The 19,123-nt window shown below is 54.7% G+C and overlaps 1 protein-coding gene across 1 annotated transcript in view; it reads left to right on the top strand.

The window, feature by feature from the left end:
* RIMS3 (regulating synaptic membrane exocytosis 3) overlaps positions 1-18,812 on the top strand; it is a 41,610-nt gene extending 22,798 nt beyond the window's left edge. Inside the window, exons 3-7 of the mRNA XM_019512246.1 lie at positions 13,790-13,931; positions 14,529-14,641; positions 17,080-17,181; positions 17,444-17,583; positions 18,481-18,812. Coding sequence (XP_019367791.1) covers positions 13,790-13,931; positions 14,529-14,641; positions 17,080-17,181; positions 17,444-17,583; positions 18,481-18,693 — 710 coding nt within the window. The 3' untranslated portion in view covers positions 18,694-18,812. The remainder of the gene's footprint in view (positions 1-13,789; positions 13,932-14,528; positions 14,642-17,079; positions 17,182-17,443; positions 17,584-18,480) is intronic.
* The last annotated feature ends 311 nt before the right edge of the window (positions 18,813-19,123 follow it).

Below are 19,123 nucleotides of genomic sequence, written 5' to 3'. Positions count from 1 at the left end.
ACATTTCTCAGGATCTAGCCCCCTTTTCATCTAGCTGTAGTTGCTTCTCACTGAAAATCTAATAGTAAATGTATGTTAAAGGAGGAGGGAGGAAGATAATGCAGAGGGGGGAAAAAAAATGTCAAAATGTTCCGGCTCAGGGAAATTTAAGTGCTTAAAATAGATTTTTTTTTTGTTTGTTTAAAGAAAACTGGAAAGCCCATTTTAGTCCCAGCATTTTCAAGTATTACTTTTTTTTTTTTTTGTAATTTTGGTTCTTCTTGGCATTTCTTGGCTCGGTAAAGAGATGTTATATAAAGAGGAGTTAATTTGGAGCTTGCAAGCCTTGCACGTCGGAGAGGTTTCTGAAGGGTTATAATTATTCCCGAGCCAGGCAAAGAGCATATCCAAAAAAAAAAAAATAAATAAAAATAAAACCCCAACAAAAAAACAAAGCTGGGCAAAGCCCCACCAGGGGACAACAGAGCCCAGGCCTCCTGAAGGGCCTGAGAGGGAAGAGAAACTGGAAAGATTGATCCAATTCATGCACCAAGACAAACAGTCTTGAAGAAGCCAATGCTGATGGCAGCTTCCACCCCCAGAACAGGCAGGGCTGGAGCCATGTGTTCAGGGGGGCTGATGTGCCAAGTTTGTCAGTGCACATGAGTTTCTTACAGAGGGTGCAATGCCTCTTCCGAGGAGGGCTAGCATGACGGTCACCTCCGCACCACCTAGAGACCCATGGACACCCAAAGGTGTTGACGCATCAATAGGTGCTGTGTAGTCATACATTGGGTGAACTCCATCCCATCCTCTGCCCCCAGCCACCTACTTACATGCACATAAAGAGGCCTTCTTGAATGCAGCACTGTTGCCCCTGCAGTTTTGCAAACAATTTATGAGGCTGCAGGAAAAAAAAAAATGGAGCCCTAAAAGAGTTTTCTGGGCCAGCAGATCTAAACCGACAGCAATGGGTCATCCTGTCCAACTCCCAGCCCCCACCTAGACACACATACACAATCCCCTCCAGCACTGCACCCCACCTTCCCCATCTTTTGTACTCAAGTCTCTGTATTTCATAGACATTAGGGCTGGAAGGGACCTCGCAAGGACATCGGGTCCAGCCCCCTGCGCAAGGGGCAGAAAGTCAGCTAGGGTCAAAGGATCCCGGCAAGATAAGCATCCAGATGTTTCTTGGAAGTGTCCAGAGTATTTGCTTGCACCACCTCTGGGGAGTCTATTCCAGGCCCTAGAGACTTGGACAGTAAAGAAGTTTTTCCTTATGTCCCGTCTAAAATGGTCTTGGAGTTTGTGACTGTTGGTCCTGGTCATCCTTTGGGGCGCTCGGGTGTGCATCAGGATCTGGGAGAACATCTGTTCACCACTGATGTACTTATAGGCTGCCACCAAGTCCCTCCTGAGCCTTCGCTTCTCCAGGCTGAAGAGTCCCATGGCTCTCAGACTCTCTTCATAAGGCCTGCTCTCTCGCCCTCCGACCAGGCGCGTGGCTCTCCTCTGGACTCTCTCAAGCTTCTCCACATCCTTCCTGAATTCGATACGTGGCTCCGTGCATGTCCTTTCACAGCTTCTGATGAAGGGAGCTCACACTCACAAAAGCTTATGCTACACATCACTGATTTAGTTAGTCCACACAGTGCAAATCTACCCTGCACAGTGCCAGGAAGGAAAGCCTCTCTGTGGCTGAGCCCAGAGCTCAGCGTCAGCAAACAGACAGCGCGTGCCTGCTTCGCTCCAGCCAGTGTAACACAGATATGCCACTTCCATTAGACCTGCTCCTTCAAGGGGATGATGGGTTGGTACACAGCATCCCCGGTCCCCCGCAGGAGGATGCGATGGGCCCCCCCGGGACGCTGCCCTGAAAATATTGAAGCTTTCAGCACCATGGACAAGCATCAGCGAGGAGGCAGGGAGCCGCTAAGCAGGCAGCAGATGTTCCTGGAGTTCAAGGGAAGGTGCTGGGGCCCGTTCCCATGATATACAGGGGGTGGCGAGAGGGAGGATGAATCATGGAAGACATCACGCCTGGTCTGGCAACAGCATCGCCCTGCACAGCTGCTGCGTGCTGCTTTCACCCCCTCCCGCTTCGGTGTCTCTCCAGGCCAGGCCTCCCCCTCTCCCTCCAGTATCCACTCCAGCAAGGATGGCTCCTCAAAGAGTCATGCCTAAAATTCATCTAAGCCTGGGCCCGAAGCAAATAGAGACCAGCTGCTATTAAATAGAGCCGCTGCCACAGGAAAGTAGGGCTGAAAGAAACCTCCAGGTGTCACCTAGCCCAGCGGTTCCCAAACTCTGACAGATCACATGCCACCAATTTAAAATGATTCAACCTTAAGTGCCACCAGCACTTTTTTGTCACTTCAAGTCATTATAATAAGTCTGTTAATGTGTACTGCTCACGGGGTGTCTGCGTACCGCTGGCGGTACCCAGACTACAGATTGGGAACGGCTGATCTGGTCCAACCCCCTTCTTGAGACAGGATCACCCCAATCCGAACCACCCCATACAAATCCTTGTGTAGTCTATTCATAGACCTACACAGAAATCAATCCCGTCACGCAGCTATGGGGCACGTTGCCTAAAGGCACCAAGAGCAATATAACCCACCCTGTCCTTTCTTCCATTCAGATGGTTGTATAGAAAGGCCCTGGCTTGGGCTCTTAGTGCTGGGTGGGAAGTGGACGGACAAGTGCCCACATCACTAAACCCCCCTCCTACATCTGGCACTAGTTTGACCTCCTAGGTCAACTAAGTGGGACTGAATTCCCACCACTGGGCTTCTAGATCTGAGTCAGGGCGTGCTCATGAGGCACTGTAGGGGAAGTTCACCACACGTGCCAGGTGGCCTTTTTGTCTGGGGCACGCCTGCTCAGCACCTTTCCCCAGCCCTCCTTTTCTTGTTGCTAAGGTTTTGGCTTAAAATACAGAAATTGCAAGACCTTGTGTGTGCAGATTGTGTTCACGTCCCAGGGGTCTGCCCAAGTCGGTTCAGAATAGAAGCGTTCAAAGAGGTCCTCGCGTGCCCACCCTCAGTGCAGTATCCAGACAGCTTGCAATGCTTGATGTGCTCATGTTCACACACCCCTGTGAGGAAAAGAGGCGCTGTTGTCCCAGTTTAGCAGGTGGAGAACCAAGGGCCCAGACAGACTGACATGCCCCAGGTCATATGTGAAGGTTGTGGCAGGGCAGCAGCTTAAATCTGAATTTCCCCCAAGTCCTAGGCTGATGTCCTAACTGGCAGGTCATCTGGGCTGCTTCACAGGGTGGAGGCCACATCAGATTTAATATGACCCAGTAGATAGACATGGGGAAGAATAGGGCATTGGATTAGCAGCCGACGTCTCTGGGGTCCCCCCTCTCCTCCAGCGGCTACTTCCTGCACCTGCGCCAGGGCAGTGCAGCAAGGGGAGCCAGGGGTGAGTCCAGGCCACGCACACAGCTGTGCAGAGGGGAAAAAAAAAGAAAATTACACCCACATGGGGCAACAGTGAGGGCAGCGGAAAGGAGAGGGTAACACACTGCAATGGGAGGGAGGGAAGAAGGGAATTGTGCCCATGCAGTGCAGAAATGGGGGTGGGGGGTGCACAGTCCAGCAAAGCAGTGGGTGTGCAGAGCATTGTGTGCATGCATGGGGAGCATCTGTATGGCTCAGTGACCCAGGGCTCACCTCACCCCTGCTGGTGTGGCCCCCAGTGGCTTCAAACTTGGACAGCCCCGAGTTAGGAGGCCCATCTCACAACCTTGCTCTAAGGGGTTCAAGGCCAAGAGGAGCTGGTTAAAAAGTTGAGGCTTTTTATTTAGGGGGGGAAAGAGATATTCAACTCCTGCTTTATCTATAGAGATTGTCAAGATAAGCAAGGGGCGGGGTGGGAAAGAGGGGCCACTCACTGTGGCTGTGCACTAGGCTGCGATAAGTCATGCTCCTACCAATGCATTTCATGGGAAGGCAGAAGGGAAGCACTGACAAGCTGTCTCACTTTCATGCTCAGATAGATTTGACCTTGAACGCCGGTGCCAGAGATCAGTAACCCATTAGAGATTTCCCCCAGCTGGGCTCCTGCAGGTCAGCGATACACAGCCCAAGCAGAACCTCTCCAGCCCGTTTCTCCTGCACCTTAGCACCGTCCCGCCGTCAGACTGCCACGGTTTGAAAGAGGAGATCACACCCTCCAAGACAGAGGGAGAGTTCCCTCATCCCATTACTCATCGCTAGCTCACACTTACTCATGCGAGTGGTCCTACTGAGCCAGCCCTCCACTCGCCAGACAAATCTGATCCACGCCAGGCATTTCCAAACACTCACATGCACAGGGAATGGGCATCAAGCCATCAGAAGTGCCAGCTCCTGGCTGTCTCTCACCTCCAGTCCACACCTTGCCATCCGTCACGCTGTCTGCCTCCATCTGCCATCACACACTGACCCTTGAGACACTTGGCACCAGCACAGATGTAACTGGGAGTAGAAGGGGAGACTTTGTTGATCAATTAGTGTCACAGCCCTGAGTAGATGTAGTGCCATCGCTGCTTTGCAGCTTCCAGCCCTCCTCTGTATCTCAGGGAAGATAATTATGGGTAATGAAACTTTATCCGCCTGGGCTGGAAGTGTTTCAAATCCCTGAGCAGTGCCAGGTATGCACACGGGGGAAGGAAAAAGTCAGTCTTTGAAGCCTCCCATAACCTTTTACTAACTCCTGGGAGATTTAGGGAGCTCTGAAGCCCCCTCCTGCACTTTCAGCCCTTCCCCCCCCCAGTTACCAAGAGCGGTTTCCTGAAGACAGGAACCCAGCAACCACGTACGTGCTTCGCTAAGGGCAGCAGGCTGCAACCCGGACTAGCTGGCCCATTACCCGACTTGTGCCCAGCTCTGCCGGAAGTGGCAGGAAAGCTTTGCTGAGAAGGAAAGGCTTGTAACAAAACCAGCATAAGAAAATATTTTCACCTTTGCAGGGAAGCAACATGCTTCTTCAGGGGACCTCCAAGGCCTGGCAACTACCAAAAACCACCTCCAGCCCATCTCAACCGAGGGCTGATTGGCAGGCAAGCAAGAACGATGCAGATTATATACTGTCCTCCTTCCCCAAACTTGTCCTGATTGTTTGAGAGAAGAAAAGAGAGGAGCCTGGCTCTGGTTTCAAGCCCCAACCTGCAGGTTTCAACCTTTAATTGCCTGCTCTTAGCACTTCTTGCCGGCTCTTAAAGCACCTGTGCAGCCCAGGATGCAAGGTCACTCGCTGATTTTAGATATTTGACTTTCTTTTTCCTTCCTATGGGCTTCCCATGAGATCTGAGAGTGACTGATCAGCTCCTCTTTTCTTCTGAAGTCAGGAACCAAACTGTAGGCACCACCAGTTATATATATATAAAGCAGAAAACAACCCAGTTGGCCACCTGTTAGACCCAGTAAACCCTAGTAAAGGTTTTCCATGAAAACTGAAATGAAAGTTTTTGTTCCAAAATTTTTCATGGAATTTCCCACCTCTTCCCTCCACTCCCTGCTACCCCCTGCCCCTCCTTGTCAGTGGAAAAACTGAACTTTTGGTCACTTTTTCTTTTGCATTTTTGAACAAATACCCAGAGTATTTTGAAAGAAAAGAAATTCCACGCACAAAATATTGCCACAAATAATTTACCTTTATTTATCTACTTTTATATATGGGGGGAAATGGTGAGCTGAAGAATTGCAATACACAACTGTCACAGAGAGCAGACTTATGCTGTGTGAGGGTCTGGTTTCTAATAACATCCACTGCATGGGCTGTGGTTTCTCACCAAAAAAAAAAAAAAAAAATCACCAAATTAGGCAAATTGCTTCATTTCCAAAAAAAAAAAAAAAAAAAATTGGCAAAGTCCAACCATTTCATTATGACAAATTGGAAAGAAAACATTTTGATTTTTCCTGCGGCAGTAACATGCCAGGACTAAATTGTCCTAACTCGAATAAAACATTAAAACAGCGAGATGAAAAAAAAAAAGAAAGCCAAACAAAGTATTTCATTTTGGCTAAAACAAAATGTTTCATTTGACTTAAACAAACCCCCCCTTTTTTTGGCGTTTTCAGCCAGAAAACTGGATGATTTTCATGGTGACCCAGATTTTATTTTATTTTTTTTTGCTTTCAATTTTTCTTTTTCCATTTGTCAGGGAACCAAACATCCAGTTCTTCACACAGGTCCACCCTGCCCAATTTAGGGTGCTAGCCTGTGATTTCCAAGCCCCGTGGTCCAGGTTTCCAGTAAAACCTTGCAAAAGCAAAAGTGGAAAAAACCCCAGCCTTTTCCTCCCTCCCAGGAGGCTGTGAGGATGAACTCATTAAGGATGCCGAGGTGCTCACCTCCTATGGTGACGAGGGACCCAGAAATACCAGAGCGAGATAGAGTTATCACAGCTGCTGGTACCTTGTTCCATTTAACAGAAATGAAGACCGAGTCCCCGGTGACAGGCAAGTTTATCCCCACCTCCGAGCAGCAATAGATGAAGGTATCAAATGCTCGCTGGCAGGAGAGAGGTGGGCACGACATCCCATTGTCAAGTGATGGGCATGACGGGGGTCTCCCGTTGTGGCCCTGGGGAGAGGGCAGAGAGCCCATGTCCCCTGAGTGCCAGTCGAGTGCTCTAAGCAGCACTGGAGATAGTGGAAGAAAAGGACCCGCTCTGCCATTAGCCCCATTGGTAGCTTCTCTTTTCATGCCCTGCCCAGCCCCCAAGGGAGGTGGGTGTTTTTCCAGCAAGCAGGAGATGCTGGTCATATGTGGGCTGGTGGCATTTGGAGACTGGCCCACATTCGGTGTCTAGTCAAGGGAGATGAATCATGAATTACTGGGATTATCTGCCATCTCCGATCAGCTCACTGTCTCATCTAGCTTCCTGCCTCTGACACCGGGCGATGCCTCGAGCTCCTGCAGAAAACAAAAGCGTCTCCTTCCACCCCCAGTCCCTGAATGCACCCGGGCAGTGGTGCAATGCAGTACGTGGCAAGAGGAGAGGGCAGGTTTCTTCTTGACCTCCGCAGTAATCAGGTTAGGTCCCGAAGCATGAAACTGGTTTGGCCGTATCATCGTCTTCGCTTGCATCGTGACACCTACCAGCGGTCCCCAGTGCCTGAAGGAGTGTGGTCCTTCAACGGGGTTTGGCCGGGACTGCTCGGGCCAGCCTGGGATGTAGGAAGGCCCATCCTCACCTGCGTGGTAGCCTAGGCTGGGCAAGTCAGTCTGCAGAGAGGGATCCACACAGGATCTCTGAACTGGCAAAATATAATGAATGCAAAATGAAGGGGTGCTTCCCTGGCACGAGTTGATCCAGAGTGTCTCTTATATGGATCCACTCTGTCTCATCATCCACGGGTTTCATTCAGGGGTAAACTGCTCCAGTTCAGCTTCAGTGCACTGCACGATAGAGGTTGTATCACAGGTAGAGAGGAGAGACGAAACAGTTGCCGTGGATCGGCGGATCTGCAGTCATTCACCCCACTTTTAACTGGGATAATTTGTCTGTCCGCACCCCGAGAGAACAACGGGGTCTGTGCAAATGTCCTGCAGCTTCGGGAGAGACCCCCCCCTTTTGCAACCACCGAAGTCCTCTTTAACACAAAAGTTATTACTGACTCCTGGTGGGACGATGGGCAAACCGTACCCCCACCTGGGGCTTTGTTTTTCCATCTGGAAAATGGGGCTAGTGACACAAGCCACTCACTCTCAGGGGTCAGGAGCTTGGTTCAGCCCTGTTTACAGAGGGTGGGAGATGTGCAGAATGAGTGTGCTGGGGGCTGGATGGGCCTTCGGGGACAGCAGGGAGTTGGGTGGGGAGATGGCACAGAGCAGGCTGGCTCCCATCTCCTCCCTTTCAGCCACTGGAGCCTAAGCCTCTCCCATAGGGTCTGAGCGCCTGGGGCCAAGAAGAGAACTGGGCCCTTTCTTTTCTCAGGGTTACATGCCAGCACCTTCACTATGTCCCTAAAGTGTCAGGGATGAATTTGACCCATCCCGGGCTCCAGTACAAGCAAAACCTTGCTACACCCTATGGAAATCAGGACCCCGATGCTTCTTTCCCTCGCCCCCGAAAGACCCATTTCAGTCTCTCGGGTGCGCTGCTCCCCCTTGTTCTGGGGTAGATGGGAAATGACCCCGCTGAAGCCCAGGGCAGGGCCATGCAAGCGAGCCAGGCTGGAAGTAGCAGGAGTCGTTTGCTCTGGCACAAGACGCTCCCTCGGCCAGCGCCTGCTCTCTGTCACGGCACAGCCGGGCACGTGATGAGCCGCGGACCAGGTCCACGGGCAGCCGAGGGATGCCAGAGCAAATTAGTGTTAGCGAGGGCAAGAAAACAGATGGGGGGGTAGGGAGGAAGGGATGGGGAGGGGTTGGCATGGCAACCTGTGACCAAAGCGGGAAGGTGATGGGGGAGGCGAGTGCGAAACACAGATGGGGCTGATCTGGGACCAGGTGAGCGGAGGGGAGCAGTCTCGTGTGGCTCTGCCTGCTTTCTCAGCTGCTTATTATCCCCGCCCGGCTGCATGGGTTTTCCATTTGCTTGGTCTTGCTCCCCTGTTTCCTTCCCTTGCTCCAGCTCCCCATCTCCTCCTTCCTCCTGCTGCCTCAGGCTGCAGCACCTGAAGCAAAGCCAGGCCCCGTGGCCCTCCTCCTGTGGGCTGGGCTGGGCTGCAAGGGCTCCTGCCCCTCAAGGCCAAGGAGGAGGCTGTGGCAGAGCCAAAGGGGAATGATAGCCAGGGCTCGTGTTAGAGGGCAGGGGCATTTCCAAGCCAGCGGCTTGGGACGGTGGGCGATGGCTTCCACTCCTGTCAGCACACGGGAGAAGGTACGGCTCCTTCCCTGGCCCTGGATCGCTCCTCGGTTGCAACCTTTGGGATGTCTATCCCACCCCACTGCCAAAATCCACGGCTCTCAAGTGGCAGATCAAGGGTGTCCTGAACTCCTGGAGCACTGGGTTTTGCTCCTGCGCTGAGGCATGACACCACCTCTGTCCCAGCCATGGATGCCCCGGGCATGTCTCACCTGTCTCCTCTGGGGCCTGGTCCCACCTCCACCTCCTTGCCCCTGAGCCAAGCCTCAGTCTCCCTGCCTCAGTCTACAGGGGGCCTGCACTGAAAAGTGAAGTCTCTGGCTCTGAGTTCAACTCAGACCGGGAAGTTCGAAGGAAATCCATCGAAGAGAAAGAAGCTCCCTGGAGATGCCAGGGGGCCAATCCCCCTGCCGACACCAATGGACACCAATGGGACATGGGGCTGGAGCTGAGATCCAGAGCCTGGGTGGGCTTGGATGCCCTCTGACTTCCCTCTTCCTAGCAAATGGTGACTGGGAGATTCCCCCCCAGTCTCAAAGGGGACATCCTGGAGTATACCCTACCCATCCAGTCCCACTGCAGTAAGGCCAAAGTCTGCAGGAGCAGTTTCATTTGCCCACTTGAGCAGCCTTGCTGTTGGCAGAAGCATGCGTTTCCTCCTTTATCAGCTAGGGGTACCACTTCCAGCTCACAGGCATATATGACCTTGCTCCCAGCACACATGCTAAGGGACAACCCAGCCAGCGGGACGCTGCTCCCTGGGTGGAAGGGTGGCTGGGGTCAGACTCTTTCCACTCGTCTCTCTTCCTCTGCCTGAGTGCTGATGTTAGCTCTCGATGCATCCCTGTCTGACAAGAGGGTGGAAAAAGTGGGGAAACTGAGGCACACAGGTGAACGGGCCAAGGTCAGCGGAAGGGATATAAGATTCCTGCTCATTTGCTACGCCCAGGAGAGAGCGCTTCATTTTACCTCTCGCCAAGGCTATGCGTCCCCCTCCAGCACTGTCCCTGAGCTGCAGGAAGGCCAAGTATCCCAGGCTGGGCCGAAGGGGAAGAGGAGGCAGCTGTCTGGGGTGAGGAGCAGTCACAGCCACAGCCAACAGGATATAGCACTAAACAACTTTTGGTTGCCCAATGATCCCATCTCCTTACTCATAAACCTGTGCCACCAGGGGAAGGCTCCGAGGCCATGCAGCGTGCGTGCTCAAGGCGATGCCAGCTGCACCCCATACCCACACCAGAGGGTGCCAGGGAAGCAGAAGGCTTGCTGCTACAAGACCCCGTGCTGGTTGCATTCAAGCCATCCATGGGGAGGGTACTAGTAATGCACAAGCCACGACAACAGACGGAGGCGTCTTAACATTTCCGCATGCATGGGCACCTGCTTCCTAGCATCCCGTATCTCTGGCAAACAATGTGAATCAAGGGAGCAGTTGCGAAGGCAACAGCGAGTGCAAGCCAGGCAATGCTGGCCATGCTGGGCTGGGCTAAGGGCTTCACCCAGCCCCAGGTGGAAGAACCAGCTCCTTCTCCCAGAGAACTGGGGCATAAAGGTTGGCCCCGGCCCCGGCCCTGCCAAAACATTACTTTCACCCATGTCTGTGTGACACTCGAGCTGGTGAGCCACCCATGTCAGCTGAATGGATGGTGCTGAGCAGAGCAAGCAGGCACCCTGACGGACTTTTGGAGCTGAGTAACGATCTGCGCGATCCCAGCAATGATCTGTTTGACCCCAACCCTCTCCTTAGTTGCTCCCCCTTGTCCGCACTCATTCAGCTGATCTGATGCCTTCCCTCTCTTGCCCGCCCCGGCGGGTGGGAGGTCTCCGTGGCATCTCCTTGATCCCGTTAGCAGGGAGGGGAGCATGGGGTTGGCTGCAGGGGTCCCGCCGCGTTGCAGACAGCATCACCATGGCAACCCCGACGGGGAAGATGCTGCACAGAGTCCGAGTCAAACTGAAAGGAGGGTGGAGGAGGTGGGGGATTAAGGAAGAAGAAGCTCTGTGTGAGGCAACCCCCTTCCCGCACCTTTGGCTGGCCTGCCAGGCAGGCCTTCAGGGCAGAAAAGAAATCCCTGGCTCTTTCTTGCAGTGGCAGCAATAATGTCAGGCGTCCAGGTGGTAGCTATATGGGTCTAGAGGCAGAAGGAACCAAAACTCGTGGAAGAGGTGGTGTCTTTTATTAGACCAACTAGATATTTGCACACATGAATCATATCATTTCAAAACCAGGCTCCTAGCCAGGGAACAAGCAGCCTCATAGTCCTGCTGGGGAATCCAACCAGAGCGCCCTCCCCGCTTGCAAAATCACCCTGATCACTGGCCAGCTCAGGCGGCACCTGCTCTTTTGCTTGCCCTTTATCTTGGCCACCATGAAAAATTGACTGGGGCTTTGCTTGTTGAGCAAAAGAAGTTGCTGGCCCCGAGGTAGTAGGAGTTTGCGAGCTGCGTCTCCTTCCTAGCACCTGTGTCCAGGCCAGTTTTTCTACGAGCCGCATCAAAGGTCTCCCCGTGTTTTGCTTCCTTTGCTTTTCTGCTTTCTTCTGGTTAAACCATTTGGCTGGGGCTCAGGACACCTGGGTTCAGTGCCCAGCTTCATCTCACTGACTTGTGGGATCCTGAGCAAGTCGCAGCCCCCCAGCACCTCTGTTTCACAGCAGCACAGTGGCAGGGCTAGCACTCTCTTGCAAGGGGGGAAGCATGGTGCAATGCTCCGACATTAGGATGCCATGGCTTTGCAATCAGCCAGCTGCACCGGGCAGCCAAACCTGTTTCCATGGGATTTCCAGCACCTGGATGTGGGGCTTGATGCGTATGGGGCTGCTCTCAAAGGGCAACCCGGATTTCAGGCAGGGTTTCACTCCTCCCGCAGCAGCTCCTAGTGTTCAGTGTTGATTCAGCTCAGCGTTCACCGATCCCCCACGTTTCTGAGTTCAGCTCAGCATCTGGGCTGGATCCTGGCCCTTTGGAGGTTCCCAGTAAATGCCAGGTGTGTGGGAGGAAGCATCCAGGCCATCCCAGTGGAGAGAGAGGACCACTAGGCCGCCTCTCCACAGACAGGGAGTCCAGCCCCCGCGGTTGGCAGCGCCATAAAAGTGGAGGCTCCTAGCCACGCTCTGTGTTGGGTGCATTTAAATATAGCCTAGTCTATTTTGGGATCTCTATCAGCTCGGCAGGTGGCCTGCTTGCATGAAAACCTCCGCCGCGTGCTTCACAGCTCGCTGTGGCTGGGCACCGGGCAGGGGTGGCGTGGTTACCAGTGGGCTGAGTTTGGGAGGTCTCTGTTCAGTTCAGACCCCGTAGGAGGTTAGGTGGGGGGCTCTTTGCAACTCATGTGTGCTTACTGCCAGGACTCTTGTTCCTATAAGTGATGGAGAGCGGATGGATGGGGGTGGTATCCTATCTACTGCAGGTATAACTGGTGGGCACCTGCTGCGGGGGCTTCCTGCGCATGGGTCCCATTTGCTATTGCCAGACAAGGATGAGACTCCTGGAGGCTGGGGTCAGGGGGGCAGGAGGTTTTCTGGAGCTTGGGGCGATGGGGTGTCTTGGGCAGCAGGGTCGTGCCAAGGGCACAGCAAGGCTCATGCTGGGGACATGCCAGTGATGCCCTTCCCAGCTGGGAGGGGAGCAAGCACATGAAAGTGGCCTGAAGGGCTTTTGTGCAAAGGTTGCATGGCCCCCTGGTGAATAATGGATCAAAGACGCGGAGCAGCCCGCTGCCAACATGGCCCTGGGGCCCTGCTGCGATGCTTTCTCTGCTTGGAGCCCTTTGAGTCTCTCCTCTGCCCCCCAGCACCCCTGGGGGCAGAGACCACCACAGCTGCCCCGTTCTCCACTCCCTGCTGCAGCAGTGGAAAGGGCAGTAGCAAAGGCCACGTCCCCCAGGAGATCTGAAGCCTTTTGGCTGGAGCATGGCGCCAGTGAGAGAGCAGGGGCCGGACTTGTCCATCGTGACACCGGCAGGGAGCAGGCAGAGGGGCTGGAGGGTGTTTCAGGCTCCTAAGTCCTAGAATCAGGCCCAAGGGGGTGCAGCGGATGGGGATGGCCGTCGGCTCCACCCAGCCCAGGAGCTTGCCTCCTCTGGGACCCCTACCCCGCGGGCTCAGGGAAGGATGCTCCCACCTGCTTGCTCCGCCACACCTGGGCACATGGCAGTGCCGCTGTGCGGGAGGTGCCCTCAAGGTCCTGGTGTCCAGCAGGCTCCAGGGCAGGTGTGCGGAGGTGCCCTGCTAAGCTCAGGACTTGCCTGGCCCCGACAGACTTCGCTCAGGAGAGAGATCAGCTCAGGGGAAACAACTCCCCCCATCCGCGGGGAGTTTGGCCCCTTTGCCACGGCAGCAGAGTTTGCCTCCCTCCTGATTACACCCTTTCCCCCACACTGGCGCCCATCCCTGCTTCCTGCCAAGCTCGGGCAGGGGGTGCGACCTCTGCCGTGGTCCCTAGGCGCGATGCAGCGGCGCTGGGAGAGGTGTCTAGCATCTGTCATGTGCAGCTGATTCATCCTTTCCTTCCCAGGGGAAATGGCACGTGGGGTTTTTTTTTAAGTGGCTGTGTTATTTCTGTATTCAGCAGAGCCAAAGCGGAGGGTATTGGGGGTGGCCAGGATGGTATCGGGGGTGGCTTCTACTTTCTCAGCAAGGCTGTTGCAGGTTGGGAACAGGCTCCAGGAATGCCAGGCTTCCTGCATATGTGAGCTTCACCCTGGCAGTGCCAAGGGGTCAGAGGAGCAGAGTTGGATTACAGGAACCCCACGAGGGCCTGGTCAACAACGTGGGCTCAAAGCGCCAAGGGGTCGTGCCCCAAAAAGCCAGGCATCTCCTTGCATTGGAGGCCACACTCAGCAGGGATCCTCATAGCCTCCCTGTCCAGGGGGCTTGGCCGTGTGCTGTCACCCCCAGAGGATGCAGAGAGGGGCTGGGTGAAGACGCTGGGCTCCCATCCCTTGGAGGGGGGCAGAGGGGCATCTCTCAGCCCATGTCGCCCACGTTCCCCTTGCAGATGGCGGTCCCAAGAAGCTGCGCAGCAACATCCGGAGGAGCACGGAGACTGGCATCGCGGTGGAGATGAGGAGCAGGGTGACGCGGCAGGGCAGCCGGGAGTCCACCGATGGCAGCACCAACAGCAACAGCTCCGACGGCACGTAAGGCCTGGGCTCGGGTGGGCATCCAGGTGCAGGAGCAAGGACCTGGGTGGGCTCAGAGGCCACGGCTGCAGCTCTGCCTCCAGGGCACATGCCTTGGGCTGCGGCGGCTGGTCCGATGTAGGCAGCAAGGAGGCCTCTGTGATGAGGAGGCTGCCTAGGGCAGTGGTCTCCTGGGCTTCGCCTGGCCTCATTAGCAAGCCCTAAGCGATGGGGTTTGCTTTGAGCCATTCTCCAGGGAAACAGGAAGGACGGGTGCCCTTGGGCTCAGCCCAGCAGGACCACAGGGTTATGAACAATTCAGAGCAGCCCCCAGAAGGCAGAGATGAGTAATTGGATTTATTTTTGGGTCTGGACAGGGGATGGGTGAGCTCCACCACTCCCAGCTCAGCCACAGATGCACCACAAGGAGGTGCTTCTCCTCTCCCGTGCCTCAGTTTCCCCTTCCGCGTCAATGGGCCCCTGCTTTGAGACCCTCGGGCAGGAGATGCTTCCCCATCCAAAAGCCTGGGGGCTGCAACCCCATTTCTTCAGGGGCACGTCTCACCCCAAACATCCCGTCGTTCTCCTCTTCCTTCCCCCCCAACCCAATTTTAGGTTCATTTTCCCCACCACCCGACTGGGAGCCGAAAGCCAGTTCAGCGACTTCTTAGATGGGCTGGGGCCGGCGCAGATTGTGGGCCGGCAGACGCTGGCGACGCCTCCGATGGGTGAGTCCCCACGGCACGAGAGGGTGGGGGCACCCCCGGCCCAGGGAGGAAGGAGCAGTGTTTCTCTGCACCCAGCCGGCATCTTGCACTCCAAGGAGGCCGATGCTCGCACTCCTCGGTGTAGTTGCCTTGTAGCTGCACGCGAGGGTCCAGGGCAGCTCTTTGGAGGATGCCTTTGGTTCACACCTGCCTGCAGACGCAGGGGACTGGACTCAGCAGCTCAGGCAGCCCCTTCTAGCTCCGTGCTCCTAAAACAATTCTCTTGCTTTGAGTGAAGCAGGCCCCTTTTCCCCCGATGATGTCCTGTCCAAGGGTTTCTGCCCTCTCTGCAGTGAAATTCTGCCATTTCTGGAGCGGAGCAGAGAAAACCAGCATCAGAGGGATCATCCGAACAGGGGATGGGTGGTCTGGAGACCTGCGCGGCGGCTGGAGGAATAGCCAGGCCTTTAATAGCAGAGAAGTCTTGCCTCCGCGCCCCTCCCCGCAGCAGGAGGCAGGGCCCAGCTCGCCTTGGGGGCTGTTGTGTGTTTAATGCCTTTTTTGAATAGAAGTTTCTGTAGCAGTTTTGAGAGCAGAGAAGGAAAGGAGCCACTTTGCCTTAGGGCACAAGGGAAACCCCCGAGCCATTCACTCTCCCTCCCTGACGCTCCCTGCCGTAGCCACAGTCATCTTTGACAGCGCCCTCCCAGTTCTCGTGGGGTGCCCTGCCTCTTGTCCCACCTGCCTCTTAAAAGCAAACTTTGCTCCAAGCTTTCCAAGTTTTATAAACCGCAGCACAACATGCTGCCCTCACCTGCTCCCTCCCCCTAGGCTTCAGGAGATGGTGGCAGGTGTGCATCCAGTGATGGGACCTACTGGCTACGCACTCCTGAGGCTCGCGGGTGTAGGCGCTGCCTTGGACAAAGCAAGCAGTACCTGGGAAGCGTTTTCTTTCCCTTTATATCCCTTCTGGTTCATGTCTCTCTTTTTCCCTCCGCGGCCTTTCCTGCTGCAGGTCGTGTCATTTTTGCTGGATGCTTAGTCCTTGCACAAAGGCGCTGGGGAAGGACTTTGTCTTTGCTTCCTCTTGCTCCTGCAAACCAAACTCTCTCCCTGCTGAGCTGCTCACTGTTGCAGCTGCAGCGGGAGAACGCATGGGCCTCTGCTGCCCTCTGCCAGCCAAGGAAAGGAACGGGCACAAAATCAAAAAAATTAAGGATTTTTGTGGGTGATCCCTTCTTGCACCAGCTGCATGGTTGAGATAGACTCGAGAGAAGCTATCGGGTCTCACCGTACCCTTCCTCGGATCTCTGCCCAAAGATAGAAATGACCCGCACAAAGACTGAGTTTTAGAACAAGTTAGCCTTGTTGGTGCAAAGTCAAGGTAGGGCAGGTCAGCACCTTGAACTGGTTTAGTGCTTTAAGGTGCCAACTTGCCCTGCCTTCTATGAGAGGTTTAGACGGGGGTGGGAGATGTATGACTAGAGGGAGGATTCGGCCTTGGTAGGTGCAAGACAGGGGCGGTGGAAGGAGTCTGTCTGATGCCAAAGAGCCTCAGGAATCTTGAAGCCTGGATGGAGACACGGACCCTCTCTAGGATTCTCTAGCAGCCCCCCGAAAACGAGCTGCAGCTGAGGCAGGGCAAGTTTCCACCCCAGACTTATAGCAAACTAATTGTTGGGGACTCATCCCGAGTAGGACCCACAATGTTAGAAAGAGGCCAATGACCCCTGCGCTCTTCCTCACCCCCAACTCCAGCACCGTGTCCTCAGCTCTTCCTCGGGTGCCTGCAAATGCTTTCCCGTTCTTGCTGAATTGTCTTCCTAGCACACCCATCCCCAACAGGTGGCAACCTCCCAAGCAGCTGTTTCGGGTTGGGGAGAAGGTGTGTTTTGCAATGGATGGAGAGACATGGATGTGCATAGACAGACAGACACAAGACCCTGGATGTTTCAGACATCCTGTGTTAGCATGCTCAGCTTGGCCCCTGGATGGCTGCCCAACAGGCGTTGCCCTCCTCTGAACGCTCTCCCACTTGGCCCTGCTCTGGTAAGGTGCCTAGGCTCTCTGAGATATGTTCCCATCCCAACTTTCTCCAGAAAGCGGTCTTCAGTTATTTCTAAGCTGTTCAAGGTGGAAGCCCATCTGCTCAGCAGCTCCGTGCTCCAGCCAAGCTCCAGCACCCGAGCTGCTCCAAGACCCTGGGCATGAAGGACTTAGCTCTGCAGCACACCTGAGGCTTTAGAGAAGCTGTGGGATGGTGGAGGAAGCCCCAGACCAGCAGGCAAAGAGGGCATAGCTGTTGAACCCAAGGGCAACGATGGGTTGTTTGCTGGAGCAGGTTTGGACATATGGGCATACAGCGAAGATCCATGGCTTCAGCCGAGTGTGAGGCTTCCTTCACACACGATGGCACTGGATAAGGCTGTTGAGTCTCATGTCTCTCCTGTCTGCTCTAGGTGATGTCCACATTGGGATGACCGACAGGAATGGGCAGCTGGAGGTGGAAGTGATACAGGCCAGAGGCCTCATGCCGAAGATGGGCTCCAAGTCCATCCCTGGTAGGTGTCCATGTCTCAGTCCTAGCACAACAGCCCTGCAACAAAGTAGGGCATGACCTTACCTCTGACCAGCCAAGGGACCCACCTTCAAACACCCCATTCCCAAACCACCCACTCTTCCCACTATAGTGCAGGGCATGCTCTGCAGTGCGCCTCAGTTTCCACACTGCAAAAGAGGGCCAAAACCAGTGGTTGCCATAGATGATGGCAAGAGCTTGTTTTCCATTTCTCTCTTCATTGTTTTCTATTTTTGCTGATCCAGCAACCTATGTTAAAGTCTATCTGTTGGAGAATGGAGCCTGCTTGGCCAAAAAGAAGACCAAGACAGCCAAGAAGACCTGTGACCCATTGTATCAGCAGGCCCTGCTCTTTGACGAGGGCCCTCAGGGCAAAGTGCTGCAGGTGAAGTAGCGTTGCGGCAAGGGGAGTTGGGACAGCATCGAGGCAGGCCCCACCGGAGAACCTGGGACTCCTTCACAGGGACGAGGGAGAACAGTGTCTGGCAGTTTGGGACTCTTGGGGTCCATCCACAGCTCTGCCCCTCCATGAACTTAGACAAGTCGCTTCCCCTCACCCTAGTCCCACTGGCTCAACACGAGTCCTAATGCGGCTTTGCCTTGGAGTGGCATTGCTATGCCTAAAGGGGCATTGACCCCGGGATGGAGGGACTTTTGACCTTTCCCTCCATCCAGTCCCTTTTAGATATATGCACAAGGCCATGAACCATGAAACCCACTGCTTTTGTCTTAGGACCACCCTTCCCCCCCAACAAAAAATGGCAACGGGTACATTTATGGAAGGGCCTGCCTACCTTCCCCCACGTAAGCACTGCTGGATGGGAGGAACAAGGGCAAGAAAATCCCCAGATCTATCCAGCTTTCCTCCTCTGGTATGGAGCCCTGCCTAGGCTCAGAGCAACACAGGGCCAGAGGGGCAATGGAAAGGTCATGTCTAGTCCATCCTTCTACATAAGGACCATCCCAGTTGTCTACACCAGCTCTGACAACTGGTCGCCCAGCATGCCCTTGCAAACGCTGCGTGCTGGTGACGCCACACTTTCCCCAGCCGATCCGCTCCAGAGCTCAGCCACCTTCATGGGGAGGAAGCTCTTCTTCAATAACTGACCCGAACTCTCCCCTGCTCCCCTTACAATTGATCTCGGCCCTCTTTGCAACCAGCTTTTTTTTGCCTACCAAATACCCATTCCCTCCTCTCCTCACCAGGCTGGATGACCCCAGCGCTCCCAGGCTTTCCTTATAAGCACAGGTCAACCCAGCTAACCCCCGCTCTTCCCTTCAGGTCATCGTGTGGGGAGACTACGGCCGCATGGACCACAAGTGCTTCATGGGGATGGCGCAGATCGTCTTGGAGGAGCTAGACCTGTCCAACATGGTCACAGGCTGGTACAAACTCTTCCCCACCTCCTCGCTGGCAGACTCCAGTATCGGCCCGCTCACCCGCCGCCTCTCCCAGTCCTCTCTAGAAAGCTCCACGAGTCCTTCCTGTCCGTAGGGGGTGGGGATCAGGGCTGCTGGGAGAGGCTGGGGGGGACGGGGACGAAAGCAACTCAACCTACCAAAACATTTCTGTGGAACAGCTGTAAATATTCTGTCTTTTTTCCCCCCCTTCCCAAAACAAACACGCTCTCTCGCCGCGTTCCTCACCGACCTCACCATCCCAACGTGCAGGGAGGGGGAATTTGGAGTGAGGGGACAGGGACGGGAAGGGAAAAAAAGGAGAATCAAGAGAAAAAAAAAACACACAAAAGAACCCAAGAAAATCCCTGTGATGCAGAGCAAATCCCGTGACTACCAGCCCCAAGACTGTTACGGCAACTCATCAAGTCGTTTTTGAACGGGAGTCCAACGACGCCACGGATTTCCCACCCAGAAACCAGGCATGAGCCTCTCTGATCCGGTTCACTCCACCCGACTGCAAGTAG

The sequence above is a fragment of the Gavialis gangeticus genome, unplaced genomic scaffold (genome assembly GCF_001723915.1).
Source record: "Gavialis gangeticus isolate Ggan-Ray unplaced genomic scaffold, GavGan_comp1, whole genome shotgun sequence".
Lineage (NCBI taxonomy): Eukaryota > Metazoa > Chordata > Crocodylia > Gavialidae > Gavialis > Gavialis gangeticus.
The sequence above is the reverse complement of the archived record's forward strand: the minus strand, read 5'-3'. Positions and strand labels throughout refer to the sequence as shown.